Source organism: Ictalurus punctatus, chromosome 18, assembly GCF_001660625.3.
Source record: "Ictalurus punctatus breed USDA103 chromosome 18, Coco_2.0, whole genome shotgun sequence".
In the NCBI taxonomy this organism is placed as follows: domain Eukaryota; kingdom Metazoa; phylum Chordata; class Actinopteri; order Siluriformes; family Ictaluridae; genus Ictalurus; species Ictalurus punctatus.
Window position 1 is genome coordinate 5857206 of NC_030433.2, and position 14329 is coordinate 5871534.

The 14329-nt window shown below is 37.0% G+C and overlaps 1 protein-coding gene across 2 annotated transcripts in view; it reads right to left on the bottom strand.

Moving 5' to 3' along the window:
* The window catches only part of bcr (BCR activator of RhoGEF and GTPase), a 77531-nt gene that overhangs the window by 28515 nt on the left and 34687 nt on the right, over positions 1–14329 (bottom strand). For both annotated transcript variants that reach the window (XM_017493348.3, XM_053687950.1), the window contains exon 2: positions 2848–3032. In XM_017493348.3, the coding sequence (XP_017348837.1) occupies positions 2848–3032 (185 nt within the window). The remainder of the gene's footprint in view (positions 1–2847; positions 3033–14329) is intronic.

Sequence of the window (14329 nt, forward strand, 5' to 3'; positions counted from 1 at the left end):
AATGATTGCAATTTTTTTTTTTAATGTTTTAAAGATCAACTTGCTTTTATATCCACTTATAGTTACATTTAATGTTGGAAAACATCCACAAAACTCTCTCTTGCATTATAATAGCTTCAAGCAGTAAATATCTCAACCTCTTTTTTCCTTTCTTAAAGTTAATAAAACAATAAAATGCAGCTTGTCATGTTACCGAGAATCCGTTATGAAATGCTAACACTGGAGACTCTTTTCATAAATGTTAAATAAATCTCCTAGCTTTTATGTGGAGCGTCCATTATACCAGTCCCTGTGTAAATTGTTACCATAGAAATGAGATTATATATATATATATATATATATATATATATATATATATATATATATATATATATATATATATATATATATATATATATATATATATATATATATCGTCTTCGTCTTCAGCCGTTCTCGGCCCACTGCAGGGCGTAGGCCTCCGTTGAATGCCGCCACCAACTACGATCCTGTGCCCTTTGTTGCCAATTGATTCAACAAAGGGCACAGGATTGTAGTTGGTGGCGGCATTCAACATACACACACACACATATATATACATACATATATATATATATATATATATATATATATATATATATATATATATATATATATATATATATATACATACATATATATACATACATATATATACATACATATATATACATACATATACATATATATATATATATATATATATATATATATATATATATATATATATATACATATATATATTAGTTATGTTTATAGAGCTATATAGTGACAAAAGTGTAGCTGCATAGAAAAATAATAGTAAAACAGTACTGCCTTTTATAGAATAATATTTAGAGCGCAGCCTGCTCTCCTCTGGGAGTCTCCTTCCATATCCACTTTTATCATCTTTAATTCATCTACATATTTATTAAAACCTTTTAAGGTTTGTGCTCAGCCTCTGAATTCATTAACACACACACACACACACAGAGCAAGCCTTAGACTCATTTTATTCAATAATAATAATAAGATAATTCATCCGATTCAGGACAAAGCCTTGTGTGAGGATTTTATTTCTCCAAATAATAAGGAAAGGATCAAATAAAAAGCCAGTGGAATTTGGAGGAAGAATTTGCGTGGTGAGTATTAAAATAAATCTACTCATAAGAATCATTTCCGGCTCTCTGGAAGATGAGACATGCGTATAAAAATGACTCAAATGGAGCAGATGATATCTCATAAAGTATGATAAGGAAAAAGGGACTCACTGGATATACGAGTTTCTGTGTGATTTTACATTCTTCCCTCTAGTTTATAGCATGCCCATGTTTGGTATTTTTGGGGGTTTTTTTTGTTTGTTTGTTTGTTTTTAAACAATTTCATTTATTTTCTTTTAAGATACTTTCCGGGCATCAAAGCCCAGAAGTTTACTCAGCAAATCCCTCTGCAAATCCGTGTTAATACACACCTGGCCTTGCCTACATCTACAAATTAGTTCAACATGTTCATGATGTTCATGTGCATGTGTGGGAGTTACAGATAGTCTGCATGCCAGTGTTAATCAAAAGCCATGTGGGAGGTCAATTTAAAGGTCAAAGGGCACTGGTTGATCACCGATAGAGTGTATAGACTACTCCTCCCAGCAGCAGAGCATTGTATTCAAAATTCTGAGAGCCAATTTTTCAACCTCAAATGTAATTAGAGACCGGGTATCTGCACTACAAATCTTTTTTCTCTACCAAGACCACAAATGCTGCAGTCACTCCTAATCACGGTTCAACGAAGAGAATTATGAATGTACAATCTAATTATGTAACTCATAACGAACCAAAAGAGAAGGCTGGAATTTCTATTTGAATTCTAATATAGAGATGTTTAGAAATGAATATGCAACGTTAAATGTCATCCATACACGTGTCCTCTGGGTGCGAGCAATAAAAACGCTATAAAAGAACACTGCATTGATGGGGTTGGAGCCCAATATTTCACAATGTGCTGATGGAAGGTAAAAGATTCCTTTTTCAGGGACCTCCAATGAGGGAATGGACAAAAGATCCATGTTTTACTTTTCAAATTTAGTATCTGGATTATTATTATTACAATGATGATTATTATGATTAATACCAGCAAAAACAAGAGAAAAAATTACCACAAAAACCCTGGACGAAAGATTTCATAGCAAATTACAGTCACTTAACCGAAAAAAATAAATACATACGTTTACAAGTCTTTAAATATTATTTCAGATTAGTTTATGCGAAACAGTGCTAAGCACATGAGACATTCTTGGTATGTTTCAGAACAGACTCCAAGGAAAAGCGTCACATTAGTCAAATTGCTTCTTTCTGTGTTAATCTGGCTCCTCTAAAAAGTTTCTTCCTAATGATTTCTCTGAGAGTTTTTCCTTGACAATGTCACCTTATTAGTGATCCAGATTTCTGCTTTGTGACAATGACTAGTGAAAGCACTATACAAACAAAAACGGAAAAGTAAATTCTAGCTACAGCAAGAATACCAGAACACTGTCAATCTCAACAAAACATTAGCTTGTTAGCTAGATGAATCTGGACATGTCTGACACTTTTCATTGTGTTACCTGTCTCACTTTCCACATCATCCTTTTTTCTTCTCCATTTTTGTGTGCCGTTTATCCCAGTACTGTTTTACCCAGCATTTTTACACCAACTTTACTTATCCGCATTCACTTGTGCTTCTGACATTCACCAACTGGGAATTCACATATTGGGGTTTAATCAGCAGGACAGCAGTCAAACTGAATGGAAAAAACGTACATGTCCCAGCTAAACGAATGTTCTTTTTGGAGCTAGCTGAGCACAGCACACTTACAGACTTGGAAGACTCGAGTGAGCCAGAGGACAGTGTGTCTCTGCTGCTGCGGCTCTTGGAGCTGAGATACGGCGAGGACGACGGAGAGTCGTCGATGTAGGGCAAGATTTCGTGGTGACGCCTCTGCTCCTCGGCCCGGTCCGCATCGTAACCGTATGTGGGAGGAGTGCCCGTGAATGGACCATCTGGAAAAGAAAGACAGAGATGTACTTTCGAGTAAAATTACAATCACCCTAATAAGGATCTTGTGTAGATCGTAAACGTAGGATGATGATCGCTGACATACTATAGCACTATAAAAGCAATTTACAACCAGAATCAGACACTAGAGTCTTCTGTATTTTTTGGTAAGACCTTTTGGTAACCCACACCAGACTCTCCCATATTTTTCTGCACTGATGGGGTCACGACATTCAGCGGCACAATCAAAACTCTGTCTGTCGGGGGGAAAGGTTACATTCTTATAGCCCACATCTAAAAGGGCAGCATCCAGGCCTGACAAGACTCTCACCCACAAAATACAACCATGTGCCAGAGAATTAAACAGAACAGAATACAACAGAACACAATCATGTCAGAAATCTGACATATTCATTAACAAATTAAAAAAATTCATGTCTAGAGTTTTCCTGTGCCTGTTTTGATGGGTTTTTGAAATGTATTTATTTATTCTCACTGGCCATGATGCACCCAATAGGACCTGTAACAATTAACCGTTCACGTAAGCCAGTAAAGCCCATTTCACTGCATAACCTGAAGCATTTTTCTCCTTCTTTGTCATTGCGTCCTGTTATCCTCATCAAGTCAAGTGACCTACTTTCAGTCGGCACATGCTGCTAATTTCATTCCGACTATACGGAACGCTGAGCTCCAGCCTACTGGCCTCAGAGGAAAAATCGGACGATTTGGGCTTACGCTCAAATCTAGCTGCCGGTAGAACTACATCTCTTTGTGTAAAGAAAGAAAAGACGCTATTATACTGTATTGTACTATACTGCTTAATACTGACACCACCAGCTGATGGCCTCCACACACGTAGGTTCTGCACCTGCCTGAAAGGAAATAACCTTCCACACCATAAGGTGGAGAAATACATGCTTGTAATGAAAAAAATGCTTCAACAACTATATATTATAAATATATAAGCTAACATTTATTTAGAATCACGATCAGCTTAAATAACTTTTGTGAAATAATTACGACAGGTCTAATTACGTAGAAAAAAACAAAACTCGTCTAACTACCATTTCATAGAAATGTCTTCTCTCTCTTTTGCTCACTTTTCTCACCTCCTACTTCTGTGAATTCTAGAAATTTAAGGATTTTTTCCTTCTGTCGACACCTAAAGCCAATTTAAACTCCCCGTGAAGTGCCTTGAAATGTGCAGCGTTATTCCATGTTTTGACGTAATTTCTACTGAAACAGGAAGACAGGGCGGGATATATCAAGCGGCCCCTCCCCTTTTCAAACAGCCAAAAGTGTTTAGCTTACCTCACAGTACGGGATAAGCCATATTTGACGGTTAGTACCATGGATTTTTATAATGTATAAAGTATGGATTTTTATAAGGTCGGGGCTGGACACTTCAGATTTTAGAGAACATTTGATTGGACAGAAAATCTGATGAGAAGACGAAGTACAGAACAGAATGTCATCAAAATTGTTGATCCGTATCGGTGGTACTGTTAAACTGTACATTTTGAATGTGCAGATCTTCTAAATGTGAATTTTGTCATTGTTTTGCAGCGTACTATCTTACAGGTAACCTTAAGACAGTATAGTATTCATATAAAAGCCACAGAACTAAAATTTTGATTTCATGGGGACTTTAACATGATTAATCGCAAACAATTAAAAATAAAGATGATGGTCAGCCACCAACCCTTTGAGAGCACACTGACGTTTAAGCTTTAAGGTCTTGGGTTTAATGCGGGTTCACAGGTGAGGATGTTCGAGGTTGGAAAGACAGTTACTCATCACAACACCATCTACTCCAAAGGTTCCTGAGAGCCACTGGGTTTATTAGAAGTAGACCAGAATGTTATGTGAAGATGTAACATATGGTAACATTTGGACACTTGAAGCAGTCAAATGATTGAATCTTCTAAACGCTACAAGAGCACACACACACACACACACACACACACACACACACACACACACAGAGAGATTGGATTGCTAATGGATGAACTGCTATGCCGGTAAGAGTAACATGATAGCAGCTCTTGAGGGATGTTACAGTATACAGTACATGATGAAACGATGACCTTGCTTTAAAGAGGCACGTTCGCTGCTTTCACTTATGGAAACCAATATTCTCAGTGTTCTAATGATCATATTTCTCTCTCTGAATTATAGTGGATGTATTTGCATTTTACGTTCAAGCCAGCTGTTTTGTTTACTAGCACACTGTAAGCATGCGCCTACGTTTGCAATAGTCATACAGTCATCAATGACAGCTGTGTGTATATGTGTGTGTGTGTACATAGGAAGCAAGATGAATAAGACCTCTGCCGCATGAGTGTGACTCACAGCAGCCTTATCACCATAAAGCCCATCCTCTGCCTCATATCTCTACTGTCCATCTATTCCCACTGTCCTCCATCACACCGCTTTCTTTCTCCGCTCCCCCACTCTATCTTATCCTCCCCCAGCTCCATGCAGATGGCCGCTGATCTTTAGCTTTAGGGCCAGCAAGCTGCAGTGTGCACATGTGGGAGTATCATTGTTATTGTCTTTGTGCGTTTTCACAACTCATACTACTCCAGTTCAGTGATATAACGTCTCTCCATTCCCAGATTTGAAGTGAATTAGTTGATCTTTACGGGAATTACGGGGACATTTATAAATACACTCCTTAATTTTTCAGTGTATGCAACATTCTCTTAATGACAGTTTGTTTAGATTTGAATAGAATACAGAAATTAGAAATGATGTTGTTTTTCATTTTAGTTTATTCTGATCAGTAATGTTATTTTTCTTTCGTTCTTAATTTAGCGTTCAATACCCCTCTCTATAGCTGGAAACTAGTTTGAATTAAATAAATGGAAGGTTAATAATGTTCTTACATATAATCGGAAAAAGACGTGAAGATTTCTTAACAGAAAGTAGCAAGTCATCATCCCATGTTCGAAAAACCTGGCTATAACAGCTATCTTATCAGTCCATGAGGGTTGTTTTTTTTTTTTATGACTGTTGCGGCCAAAAATATTGGGGGTTTTTGCAGAAAACTACTTGAATTGGCAAAATTGCAATTGCACGAAAGTGTATTGCACGCTCTTTCTCAGTGACCTTTTAGCTATACTTATGTTCCACATATATGAATCTATGGGAGGATTTGGCAGGATGCGCATTGTGATGACGTCACATGACGCGTCTTGGTCCAAATCTGCCGTAATTTTGAAAAATTGCAAGCTCTTGCGAATATTGAATTGTTTCCTTGATTTTGCGATCACAATCGCAAAATCCTGGAGGGAGTGTCATACGTCAGATGTTCTTTTAGCCTGGCGTGCATGAATGAAAATTTATGCACAGGAATTTAGGCCTATTCGGAACGTTTTAGGCTACAAGTTGTTTAAATCACACTGAAACGGGAAAAAATAAACTGTTATAAACCTGTTAACCTCTTTTTGAAATAATGCTTTCAATGATGTTGTAAAAATGTAAAAAATTCTGTCTGTTTTTTGAGGTTTAATCTGTGATATTATCATGCATAATGCTCAACATGATGAAATATATATATATTTAAAAAAATTACAATAAAAGCCTTGGTGTAAACATTTGCCTTCTAACAACACAAACTAGAGTGAAAGTAGAACAACCAAGTAACTTAGCAACATAATTATATTATTTTAAAATACTTTCTACAAATACCACTCTTTATAAAAAAGGGAGAGAAATCAATTAAAACGTGGTTACTGACTAGTCTTTAAAAACAAAGTGAAACGGATAGAAGTATTTCTGAGTGAACCTGCATATTGAATAGGCGGGACTCCGAAAAAGAAAACAACATAAAAGTGTAATATATCACGACATACTAAAAAAATCTGAGGCCGGGAAAAGACGCTGTGCTTTAGTGGAATATTGCAAAATAATTTTGAGGTTATTACAGATAAATTGTGCACAATCTGACCAAGGACATGAGAGAAGATAAAATGTGCGTCAATCTGCTGAGAGTTTTTATTCATTCATTTAGAGTTTTATATAAAAGTTCATGATGCTGGGTAAGTTGCTATGTATGGTTTCAGTCTATTTGGACAGTATTACTGCCATCAGCAAGATGGCTACAAGACACACACACACACACACACACACACACACACACACACACTCTTGCTGCATAATTAATTATCTGAGACATCTGTTTTGCCCTTTATTGTAAACCTCTCCATCTCAGCCCAAATCCCTCTTAGGCTTTCGTTTATGGTAAAGTGGGCTTTTTATGTGGGGGTCAAAAGAAATGGATCAGCGAAGGAGACTGGACACGCCCTCTATGTCCCTGGTGCTGCTGATTCCATTAAAGCACTAAAATAACGAGTGTGTGTGTGTGTGAGAGAGAGAGAAGGGTAACATAATGGTAAAGACAGAAATATATCAATGACAAAATGACAGAGATTCCCCCCACATGGTCAGACTGTCAAATATTAAATTTCAAAGCCATTTAACTCTGGGGAAAGAGAGATTGTAAAGAGAGTAGGAAGACAATCAAAATTAACTATCCAAAGAACAGCTTCGGGCAAAAATCTGACCGTGCGTGGATTTATTTAATGAGAAGCATCATTGCAGGAGACCAAAAGTGACACATGGACGTCTGCTAAGTACTAAACGAGACGGAGGGGGGAAGAAAGCAAACAAGGCACGTGGCACAGAGTCACATGTAAGCCTCTAATGTTTATATAAAAAGCCTAAAATAAAAACCTAAGGCGTGATTAATATGTTTCAAATCCCAACTTCCCGTCTTTATGCCAAGTCAAGACAGACTTCCTATTTAAGATTTTGAGTCACAGCAGGAAAGGTGACAAATCCAATAGTTTATATTCCGTTTGCCTATAATTATACACCACAAAACAGAAATAATTACATGTTCAAAAGTATATGTGTTGAACAGTATTTGGACTATAGTGCCAAATATAAGTAGCTTATTTTCCACACAATAAAACGCATAACCCATTTTACAGGATAGCTGTACTGCATCTAGAATGGCTTCTGAGATGCCTATAGGTGTAGGCCTTCACTTCAGTCTTAATCCTTCGATCAGTCCCAGAAAAACATCTTTCTCCACATCCTTGTATTAATGAAATTAAGTGCTAGGCTAACATCAATCTAACAGTATTGTGCTTTTATAAAAACCGCTGTAGGCACATTACACATCATTGTGAAAAATACTTAACAATTGCTTATGAGTGAAAACTGTATTAAACACCAAAAACAGAAATAGGCGATGGAAAATTAGCTAGCTACGTACCGAAAGACAGCACTATCTCACTAGTTAATGATATCCCCCAGTCATAGGTCTTTGACGTTAGCGTCCATCAACGTTACACATCATTGTGAAAAATACTTAACAATTGCTTATGAGTGAAAACTGTATTAAACACCAAAAACAGAAATAGGTGATGGAAAATTAGCTAGCTACGTACCGAAAGACAGCACTATCTCACTAGTTAATGATATCCCCCAGTCATAGGTCTTTGACGTTAGCGTCCATCAACGTTTGCTGAAAACTTCCTCTGTCAGATTTATAACATATCAGTTCACTCTCCAGACAAATCCTCCCTGAGGTAAATAATAATAATAATAATAATAATAATAATAATAATAATAACAATAATAATGACAATAAAATTAAGTCTTAGTTATTTTTCAATTTCATAGTTTTTTATTTTTGTAATGGAGAATAAAGGCGAGACACTTTAAGAGAAAATAGCAGATAAAAGTCTGCGACAGTGAGTCATGTCTAAATTAGGAATTCACCTGAATCAGATAACATCCACAATAATATTAGCTTTATTGTTAGCATGAAGTTTACAGATATAATCTTAAGTGGTTAAGCAATTTCCCAGTCTCTCCCAAGACTGAAGGCTTATGTGCTCTGCTTGTACTGAAAAAAAATTATGTGGCAACAATATAGGGGGAGAAAACCTGTATTAGTATGATTTATAATATATTACTTAACATTTTAAAATTAAATAACAGTCTTAGTACTGTATGTCATGACAAACCCTTTTTAATTTATGACCAAATAATTTGTGCTACAAACTTCTTGTTACCCTGGTATTTGGCTATATCTAAACTGGGAAAAATGGTAAATACTAAATAAACAAACAAACAAACAAACAAACAAACGAACACAATGAACAAGGCCATAAGAAGTAGCTAAGTATCCCTGAGCCACCAGCAGTTAAGACAGGATCCTTTTAAAATGTATATATTTGAAAAATATCTTTTGGCGATAAGAGACATTAGCTGTTAAAATGGTTCAGGCTTTCGAAGGACACCCTTATGGTCTGTAAGAGATTTGATTAGGGAGAAGGGACTGGTCATGGGGGCAAGTAGGATGCCGATTTGCACCCCCAAAAATTCAGAAACAGCCCTGATAGTGACAGTGACAATGGCAGGCTTGAGTTCAGGAAATCAACCGGAGCCGATGACCTCCTACCGTGAATTTAATCAGACTGTGTCTTTAAGTACAGAGAGTATAATCACAACAAACACTAACACTGCAATCAACTGAATAAACCTATGTTTATCTGTGTGTCTGTTTTCTTCCACTTTTTGTTTCTGTCTTCAATGTATGTATCCATCTATGTCACTGATTTAAAACAACCTGTACAGAATGCAATTTGGTGAGAAGAGCAAGAAGGAAGGAAAAATCCTGCTTATTATTTAGTTTTAAATACCAATTAGCACATTCCAATTGGAAATATATGCTTTTTTCCATGACGATGTACGCCTCTAAAGCATTGTGTTAATGGTATTTCAGAATTCCTTATTGCTGTATATTGGCACACTGCTATTAAAACATGCTAATACACTCAGATATCTACCCCAAAGAAGCAAGTCAGAATGGACATAGTAGGCTTATACAGGCGCATCTCAAAAATTTGAATATTGTGGAAAAGACCATTTTTTCCCGTAATTTAATTCAAAAAGTGGAACTTAAATATATTCTAGATTCATTACAAACAAAAATTATCATTTTTTTTTAGATAACAGTATATCCTACAACTTGACGTAGTCGGAGGGCGATTTCACCAGATGCTAAACTGGTAGCTATATGCTGCTCTTACTTGTTACAAACATTCAGACATCAAATATGTCGTGGCTGATTTGGGAATTTCAGTTCAGGAACAGTTTTCGGTAATCGAATCAGAATTAACTCAGTTAGGTCTGAGGAACGTCCAAGGCAAAACAGAAAGCACAACGAGCAGAGACTTGCTAATCTACAATCTGTCCTAATGGACATGTTTATCAACTCCTAAATTTAACTCCAAGTGCTTAGGGGATTCTTTGTGGCAGCAGGAACTGAGGCAGGTTTTCTAGGAGAAAAGAGCAAGTAATTGAACCATGAATGAAAAATTTTAAAAGAAAAAAAAAAAAAGATTGATTCTTGAGGACCCCATCCAAGTTACAATGTTGAGCTAGCTTTGTGTGTGTGTGTTTGTTTTTTTTTTTTTTTAAGCTATTTAAAGGCAACTTATTTAATTCCTTATTTTACATTATAATTTTCTAGCATGCTGGCTAACTAAGAAGCTAGCTGTTTTTGTCTTGATGCCTACCAGCTAGTTTTCTTAATACCATATTTGATCATGCTATATGCTGGCTAGCTATTTATGTTAGCAAGCATGCACTGACAGTTGCTAGATAGCTTACTAGCAAGCTAACTATTTAAGTGGTTTTAGTAAACAGTTTGAAAAAAAAATTTAATAGCTGCCTAATCAATAATCTGTCTAATGAATTGTGTTTATCAGCACCTAAATTAAACTCAAATATGTCCTTCAGGTAATGTTTACATTCTCTCAGTGTAACTGCAGCTCATTTAATACCTCATTATATCCTACAATCCATTTTCTAGCATGATGACTAACTAGCAGGCTAGCAAACAGTTTAAGCTAACCAGCTGGCTTTATTTAATACAATATTTTTTGTGCTTTTTGCTAGCAAGATATTTATGTTGAGCTAGCATACACCAATAGCCCCTAGCTATCTTATTTAATAGCAAGCTAACACTAGGAAGCTTTAGCAAACAGGTTGTTTTTTTTTTTGGGGGGGGGGGGGGGGGACCAGTTCAGTTGTCACTCAACTGGTCAACTGGTGTACTTCAGGTAATGTTTAAATACTCTCAGTGTAACAGCAGTTTATTTAATACCTCATTTTACCTAACAATTCATCTCCTAGCATAATAGCTACCAATCAACAGCTTAATATTAATCACTAGTTTGCATATTTTATGGAGGAATTTGCTTGCTAGGTATTAATGTTTAGCTAACAGCCCCTAGCTAGCTTAACCTAACAGCAAACTAACACTATTAAGGTAGATAATTTTCTTGCTAGTAAGCTAGCTAACAATTTAGCAAAAAAAAAAAATGTGTCTAGCTAACTATTTATCTTACTATTTATCAAGATACACTAGCTTGGTAGCTTTAACAAACGGTGTTCCCTTTTTTAATGATTAAGTTTTTTTTTCTTTATATTTCAAGCAGGAAACCCACATACAAGCAATGTTGCTAATCCATGTAGATAATTTCAATCGGGTGGGACCACCCAGTTCACTACAACGAACAACAAGGTGAGGAACACAGCTGATATCTGATGCGACTGTCATTTTCCCAGAATGTGGCAGAGAGGTACTGGTCTTTGTTCATGCAACACGTTTTTTCTCTGCGGGCGTTTCAACTATATACCCTCATTAACGTACCCAGTCATCTGCATGTCTCCGATACTTGCTACACTTTCTGACCCATTAGCATCATTCAGACAGCAGGCAATTATGCCATCAGGCCTAATTAGAACTGTTATGTCAAATGTGTACACAAACAATTATATAAGAGTGCAGAAACACAGGAAACAGTTTCCAGAATTTTCTGCTGTAACTTCTGGATCCTGGTTATGTATAAAGATAGCCACTTGTCTTGCTGTGTTCCTAATCTCTTATTTCTGTCCCTGTTTCCATTTTCTTTAAAACCTTTTTAGAAGCACACAATAGCCCTCCATCAGATAGGACCTGCCGGGAAATCATCTAGGAGCCCTAAATCTTAAGGGGGCATTTAAGCCTCCGTGTCTGCCCTCTAATGCACCATGAAAGTGCAGCAAACACCCCTGATGGTTTGCAAAAGCCACTAGAGGGGTCATTATCAAGAATTTATCTCCGGGCAACCTGCCATTTTAGTCAGCAACCTATTTGTGTGCCCTACACACACGGAGGCAGAAAACATGATTTATCTATGTTATACACTGAACAACTTACACATACACAATTATCATTAGCATGGCATGTTCTGAAAAATGTACACTCAGGTTAGTAGGTCAGAGGTGACTAGTGACTGTGTACACACCCGTAATGTGCATAAACCTAAGCTTTCATTCCAGCCCATGTTGCTTTACACAGGTCAGCTGACTCAGCAACTGCTCTAGGCAACTTCAGGACACACACACACACACACACACACAAAACGCACACACGCACACACACATATACACATACAGTTACATCTCTTTAGTTTGCCAGGTTATGATCAAACACTGTCTATCCCTCTGACCACTGAGAACAGGAGTATCACCATGAGCCCACAAAACTATCATCGTTATTAATGACTTGTTATTCAAGAACAGGTTATTTGTAACTTCAAGATTTTTACATTTTTAGCATTTGACGTTGGAGTCAAATTCTTCGTTCGAATTACAGCATACAATGATTTTAAAAAATGGTGAAAAATCTAATTTCCACAATTTTCCACATTAACTTGAAGTCTAACACTTGCACCAAGGTCACCATGGTGCACACGCATTTCTGATTTGCAGCATCTGCAACACACTTCTTTTTTTTTTTTTTTTTAAATCATCGCCTGATATGGCCATTATCTACACCATAATTTCCCATGCCCTCTCCCAACTTTTGCAACAGAAATGGCTCTGTACATTGTTGACACACTGTTTGCACTTACACTTTCCTTTTGTTTTTAAATTGTTTAGCTTTAATTCTGATTATATGCTTTAAAACAAGATATTAGCGATTGTATACTATTTTTGATCTAGCCCCCCCAAAAAAAACCCTCCATCCACAACCTTGTTCCAAAACAAGCCCAATTTTTTGTACAAGCACCAAACCTGTCAGCTTTACCTTTTAGCTTTAAACGCTGGGAGGCGGGGCCTGGGGCGGAGTCAAAAGTGATTCCAGAGGAAAACCATGATTCTAATTGTGGAATATGGCTGTGTGCATAATTTTACAGCGTTCAGCTATACATTGAAGTTTTGTTCATGTTTAGAAATTACTGTAAGGACTGTAAGGAAGAGATTTTAGTAATGAAACAAGACAAAATAGAATTTGACAAAATTGCATTAGGAAATAAAACAGCTTTTTGAGTCATGGAATCTTGGCCCCCGCTGTAACTGAAACCTGGTTTAAATCAGGAAGATGTGTGTAACTGATACCAGCCCTCAGACTCTGGACCTGTATGAAATTCCTGATAACAAATCCATGGCACCTGAAACTAGGCTCCAGTGTAGAGACCCTGTGCATTGTGTTGAGACTGAGACAGAACATATAGGAGGGTCCTATTTACAAAATCATTATGCCAATTATGATCCTCCGCTTATGTGCTTGCTGTCTCTCAGCTGGCTCCGTACACACACACACACACACACACACACACACACACACACACACACACACAAAGATAAATAAGTGCAGTAACACAAAGCAGCCTTATCATGAGCAAACAGGAGACTCAGACAAAAGGGGCAAATCGCTCTTAATCCTCAGTTCAACAGATGCCACTATTATACGCCTGGCACTATGGTCCCAGCATTTGCTCTCTTCCCAGAATGCACTGCTGTCTCTGAACCAGAGTGAAGGATTTGTTGTCTGCAGCACAACTGTTGCTCAGGGAACCAGGAAACCGTCTGAGCTCTGATTGTCTATGAGATGTTGGCCATCTTACCGTAATTCTTTTTGTGTGTGTGTTTGTTTGTTTGTTTACTGACAGCATGAAAATTATGTATTGTAACATTGACCCAAAATGCTGCTTGTCTCACTTTCATAGTCTTGCATTTGCTCCTGGCTTTGAAGAACCTGCTTTAAGAAGTCCGTGCTACAATTAGGGTGCACTGATTTCTTATTCTTCTGTCACAGCTCATCGTCTTGTGTATGCTCCTGGCATTCCACGATCGTATGATCAAACCCTAACAAGGCTGCGATTTAATTAGCGTGTCTGAAGCTTGCATTTTTTTCAACAACCTGCTCGTTTTCTGAGGTCGCCTCAAG